Source organism: Argentina silus (genome assembly GCF_951799395.1).
Source record: "Argentina silus genome assembly, chromosome: 4".
In the NCBI taxonomy this organism is placed as follows: domain Eukaryota; kingdom Metazoa; phylum Chordata; class Actinopteri; order Argentiniformes; family Argentinidae; genus Argentina; species Argentina silus.
Window position 1 is genome coordinate 12,933,494 of NC_139658.1, and position 6,640 is coordinate 12,940,133.

Below are 6,640 nucleotides of genomic sequence, written 5' to 3' on the forward strand. Positions count from 1 at the left end.
TTCCGGGTCTTTCTGATCTCCACGGACGTGAAGGATTTTCATCCGGCTGGCGGAAGGATGTGAAGGTCAGTGCCGCCATGGCAGGTCATCTGTCATTAAGGACACCCTACCAGAGCCAGGGAGTTCCCCCCTGCACAAAACACTCCCCTGCTCAAACATTCTCCACATGCTCTCCGGTCCAAACTGCACGTGTTGCACCACCAAAGACACCTCTTGGGAAGAATTAGCCATGCTCGCGCGGTAAGTTATCCTGCCTAAGACGTGTAGACTTGCGTTAGCTCCCATAGCTAACATTTAGACTTTAGCTCAGTGGGTTAACACAGTCTTGCACAGTGGGCAGGAGTCCCAAATTTGAATTGGATTGGTCACACTTGCATCATCTTACAACATAGAGCAATAGCGCTAAAAATGTAGAGTAATATACACAAATAATAATTCTGGCTGAATTGTTTGTTAAAAGACTCATATCACTGAGAAGTTTTTTTGCTCATAAATTCTTTCTGCCCTGAGCGTGCTCTTCAGGTTGACCTACAACTGTCTGGTAACCCACGGCAACATCCTGTGCTCTCCACTCCTCTCATGCCTAAGAAATTCTTCATGTACAAGTGAACAAGTGGAATCTGGTGTTATGTTTGCTCCTGTCAAAAGGAAAGAATGAGGAAGCATAAAGATACATGTTCCTAATGTGTCAAAGTGAGTTTTTTTATTTGCTGAACATAAAGTAGGACAAGATATACCCAACCCAGGTCATATACAGTACAGTAAATCAAATGTAACCAATTTATAGCCTCTCATCACTACATTATGACCAGAATATCACAAGAGTAATTACTAGTAACAGTCCACAATCACCATCAACATTCTCCTCATATTTCTCCTGTGTCTCTACGGTATTCCTTTCAGACAGCGTCTTTCACCACCATCCAGCTGTGAGCAACCTCTCCATGGCATTGATCTGGGATCCCTTTGTCTCCAGACCAGAGGTACAGTTAGCAGTTTGATACAAGGGTGATGAGTTGCAGGAGAAGGCCTAAGCCACGAGAAGCAGACTGCTGGACAGTAGCCTCTTTTATCCTGCAGTTAGAACTCAGGGCCTCTGGAATACACTGTAGGGAGCAGAGCTGTTGACATGACCAGGTTAATGCTCAGCCAGGGCTCTGTCGGCCCTACACACACACTTACCCTTACACTTACACTTACACTTACACACACACACACACACACACACACACATACACACAGTAATACACATGCATGCCCGCATACACACACAGAGCACGATGATGACTTGTTTATGAGGAAGAAATGGACTCCTCAGAGCTTCTAGAATCCCCATTATAGAAAGCAGTAGGGAGGCGATCGAAATGGAAGTGGCAAGAAAGGGTCCTTTCATGTTAGGGCCAATGGGCCATTCCACCGGGCGTCTCTCTGCTGCATGCAAAGCGCCAGATTGAGGGGTTCTTCATCCTCAACACATGATACAGATTAGGGGGAGCACAGAGATCTGCTGTGCCAGTGAGCCTCCTCTCACGCATGTTTGTGTTGTTAATGAAGAAGGGAAGAGAGGCACATGCCTTTCTATTCCCTCAAGACAATCACACACATGCAGTAAATCCGTTCTTTCAGCCAACACCGTATTCTGGCTTTTTAGAGATCTTTGACGATTTGAAAATATCCAATGAACAGGTTTTCGTTTCAAGGAGTTATAATAAGTATTAGCTTGCGGTGCGGTAGTCCCAAACAAAGGCAACATGATATCCAAAAAAAGGGGAAAGCACACCCATGTATTATGGATTCTAACATATCAAATACTAAGCAGTGTCCAGGATATGGACCTATTGGAGTTTTTTTTAATAATACTTTGTATTATTAATTTTGCCACTCACGCAAAATTAATAATACAAAGTAAACAACTATTTGATAGAAAAATTAAATCATCAGTAGTATTGGGAGGTGCAGCAACAGTAGTAGTGGGGTATTAATACTAGTGAGTATATTGTAAATGATTTGACCACACACACACACACACACACACACACACTCACACACACACAGCCTGGACGCATTAAACACAAGGCAGTATTGTTCTGTTCTGCTGGTCTTCCCAGGTCAAGTGATACGTATCTGCCTGTCACGCTGCCCCAGCAGCAGCAGTAGAGGACAGCCAGTCAGGGACTAGAACCTAGCCTGTAATCTCTGAGCCTCCTAATTGTCCCTGGGAGTGTTGTTGCCGCTAGCCATTACCTTTCATAACTGGAGGATTGTCATGCTGAGAATGGCAAATATGCATGGTATTTGGATCCTGGTTTTATACAGCAGCACAGCCTCATCAAGGCATGTTATTACCAAACGCTTCATTAGGCTGGAAAATTGTGTTTGGAAAAAGGGGGTATTTGGCTCTTTCAAAGTAACTTGACCTTGAAAGGGACTGTTCACTTGTTGTTTATTGCCAATTCACATGGAATGCATAGACAAATAAAAATGTGTTTGATTAATTTAATTCATAATTTATATTATCAATATATCATATCCCCAAGTAATACAATGAACAAGAAACCACCCCACCTGTTTACAGGACTAGCAAAGTTAAGAAAGACAAACAGAGCAAATACAAGCCACGTTACAAACCCCTCAGAAGCCTAAAACAGCTTCACTGATTATGTATCACTATGACCTGTATATATAAACAATTACAATTACAGCTGCAGACCAACAGACTACCATTCATACACCGCCACTGTCCAACCAGTCACAAATCAAGATTAAATTACACCTATCCCTCCATCTTTTCACATATATTCACATAAAAGGGGTTTCTTGGGGTATGAAATATGGAGCCCGGCAGTATTTCACTCTGCTTTCTCTCATAATATTCATGTCTCAGCGATGGCTGTGGTTTTTTCCAGAAAAAACATCCTCCTCGGCTCTGTCGCCCCATGCCTTTTCCTCCACTGTAGTTTTTCTTCGAAGGCATTCACAATTCATTTTCCATTTAGATGTTTTATCACTCACCAGTGCCACTGGTCCCACTGAACAGGCACTGAAGGAGCTGATACTGGGGCAAGAGAGTGTAACTCATAGCATTAGCATTCTCTTTAGCTTAGCTTAGAGATGTTTGAACTATTCTGTCATACAGTGCCTAAATGTTTCTGCAATCAACAACATGAGTTTGCCATTGTGAGCTATTCGATACTCAAGAACATTGTCAGAGCTATCTTAGCTCCAGCTAGCTCTCCTTAATGCCGGCTAGCTCTCCTATTGTTATTATGTGACAAAAAAAAAGTTTTGCTTGAATTTTGTGCTAGCTAAGTTTCTGTTGCACTTGCTAACTCTCGTTAGCGCTAGCTCTGCATGAAGAAGTGGAAGTTGGCGCGTGTGAACTCTTGGTGGATAGTGTCTATGAGGGTATCTGAGTTGAGGTTGTTCTCCAGCATCCCCCGGGGCTGCAGGGGGGCCTGGTGCTCCGGGGTGTAGGTGAAGCTGAACGTGCTACGGTAGATCAGGCCATCCACACGGAGGAGGGACAGGGCGACTGTGACAGGCCGCCGCAGACACCTCCACTCGCCACTGAACATGGAAACGTCCGGGACAACACACAACATGGACTTGGGAGACCTGTGGTGAAAAGGAGGGACACACTTTGAGCTGCTTTTGGACTATACCTGTGTGATGACAATGATATTAATCTAGTGACAACATAATAATAACATGTTATTATTACCTGGTCATTTAGTAATTGCTCTAATTACATAGTCATACAGTTGTGGTGATGCAGGTTAAAGAGTTGTTTCAATAAACATAATGGAGTTGGTTGGTTCATATTGGCTCGTAGACATGTGCATTCAATAAGGGTTAGGGTTAACAAAGACTTGATGGTGACAAATATGTCAATATCCAGGGATCTCTATAGTCTGGTTGTTGTTGTTGTTCACTTGAAAACCATGATTTTAGTCCCCTTATATAGCAGTGGAAGATCATGCAGACTTCATACAAAGAAGACATTGTGGATTATGGCGATGTTATACTGTACAAACACAGATCTTGTGGTTGTGAGGATATTTGCAGAACCTTTTGGCCAGACCCTAACATATGATGTATCAGCGTTTTGGGTGAGGTTTGAGGGAGGTGATGACGTCAGCACAAGCTCCGTCACATGAGTTAAAACCTCAGGGATACCTGATGCTGCAGTGGAACATTCCGCACACCTCTATAAGGGGCTGAAGAGTGGGTCGGCTCAGCCAAGCAAGGCCAACAGCATTCAACTACTTGAGCTCCGGTCTAGACCTTGGATCCAGTACATTGTTTTCACCAACAAATTTAAAAATGCATGTTTTGTTGCCGAATCTGAAATACTTAATTTTTAAAGGACAATGTGAGCATGATGGAATTAAAGAACCATCTGTTCTTCAACCAATGGCAAAATAACTAATTTTAAATTTAGGTCAAGAATGTGGCTACAGTATATAGTCTTTGTAGTAATAGTACTGCAAAGCCTCATGGGAAAATTCCACCCAAACATTAATATTTAAGGCAACTTTTGTGATCAACTGAGCTCCAGGTGCCTTGTTTAAATATGGCCAAAGCTCTTGTATCCCAGTGCTGTTCCGTTTAGCACCTGGAGTTGATGTGGTAAACTGAATGAGAGGGGAAGTGATAAAGAGTCGGGTCTCTCCAACTGCTGGTTGACAGCCTTGTAATTCACAAACTGCAGTCACCTGGGGGTAGTCATAAAAGATCTGCACTGTTCTCTTTCAGTTGACTCGGTTCAAAATCTCACTATGGGATATGCATCCTTGTGTACCCTATTCACTGAAACCCTGTTCAATCACGCCTGGAACAGGCCGGGAGTGCTTTGCATGGCAGTCCCCACCTCAGCCCAGCCTATATAGGCTGCTGCAATGCACTGCCATTTCATTCTTTTCACTTACTTATTTGCAAGCCCGTCTGCAGTTTCTCATAGAACCTAGCTACCTAGCTTAACTGTTCCACTGGAAAGTTCACAGCTCTCCCCGGGGCATTAGGTTGCTTATTCTTCTCCACAGGAATCTGGTTCTCTCTAGTTTGATTCGTTAACAAGAGATTGAATTAGTCACTAGCCTAGCTACTTCTATTGATGTCACTGCACCTTCTTTGGCGCATGCGGCCCTGGGCGCTGGAGCTGAGTAGGGTAGACCGGGTACAATTCCATGGACTCTATCAGGTTTTCTGTACTGGCTTTGGCAATCGGGCATTGTATAGATATCCCATAGTGAGATGTCGAACTGAGTCGACTTGAAAGAGAACTTTAGGTTACAGTATGTAACCCCCGGCTCTCTGAAGGAGATGAGGGATACATCTTACCAGATTGCCGCTTTTTTACGGGTCAGCCATACAGTTGCATACAGTTTCAGCAAAATAGGGTACGCAAGGGTGCATATCTCATCTCCTTCAGAGAAACGGGGTTGCATGTGTAACTGTAACCTAAAGTTTTTTTGTATGTCCTCCTTTTGAATCCACATCACTGGTTGATATATTTTTTTGTAAGCGGTGGCTAAAGTCAGCTGAGGTAAGTAGTCTGAACCATGCTTTCAGGGTAAGTAACCTCTATATCTGAATATAAGGTTTAAAATACTGAACTCACTGAACCAAATATTGTGTTTGAATGAACTACAAGTCAGTTAGATGCCAGTTGACCAAACCTCACTTGAACATGGTCTCTGCCTCCACACTTCCAAACCAGACTTTGAGATGAGGGCCGAAGTTCTCTCCATGTAGCTCTAGCATAGCCACGTGTCCTCCACCATTCACCTGATAACGCAGGGAAATCCTGCTGTCATGTAATCACGCGGATTATGTACAGCCATGAATTTATTCTTCTTAACAAGAAGATAACCGTTGATGTCCCCAAGAGGAAATTTTGTCTTGGAAACACAGTACTATTGTACAGGTAAAGTGATAAAAAGTAATCAAGAATGTTTTCATCAATGTCCCCTGAAAGTCACATTGGCAATATCCACACACAAAATCCACAATTCTGCCTCTGAGTTGTTAACAGTTCTCATCTCATTGGTATATTTAGCTCTGTATGTTGTAGTTTCAATCTACTGTAGTGATCAACCTTACCTCCAGCCCATTGATGACAGGTATGGGGCTGACTGAGGTCTGAACGCAGGCCAAGCCCTCGCTGAACGTGTACTCCACCACCTCCGTGCCGATAATGGTCCAACATGAGCCGTCGTTCAGCACCTGTCTACTCTGCTCTCTCATACTGGGGGAGGCCTGAGATGACACACAGGGGTAAAAGGTCACCCTCCCACCTCTCAAATGACCCATTCCCATGGAAACCACCGCACTGTGACCTATTCCTATGGATACCACCCCCACATTCCACAGGTATCTCCATGGTGCTCAAACCTGAGTACCTTAGTAGTTTCACTACAGCAGACCCGTGGCTACTAATTAAGACTCTTATGGCTAGTCCTGGGTTCATATAATAACAGCTAATGCTAGTGAGAGTTTCAGCACCAACATGCATCATCCTGCCCAAGAGTAACGTCTATTATTATTAACATCCAATGAGTCCCCTAGATCGATCTTAGGCACACTTTGGTAGTTCAGGTACCTCTTACATTCACGTGGCACTGTATGATTCTGTCACATT

At 43.6% G+C, this 6,640-nt stretch overlaps 1 protein-coding gene across 1 annotated transcript in view; it reads right to left on the reverse strand.

Moving 5' to 3' along the window:
- Positions 1 to 3,341: 3,341 nt before the first annotated feature.
- Positions 3,342 to 6,640, reverse strand: part of rbpjl (recombination signal binding protein for immunoglobulin kappa J region-like) — a gene marked incomplete at both ends in the record, with an annotated part of 14,170 nt that continues 10,871 nt past the window's right edge. Inside the window, 3 exons of the mRNA XM_083667709.1 lie at positions 3,342 to 3,615; positions 5,684 to 5,787; positions 6,103 to 6,258. Of these exons, the coding sequence (XP_083523835.1) occupies positions 3,342 to 3,615; positions 5,684 to 5,787; positions 6,103 to 6,258 (534 nt within the window). The remainder of the gene's footprint in view (positions 3,616 to 5,683; positions 5,788 to 6,102; positions 6,259 to 6,640) is intronic.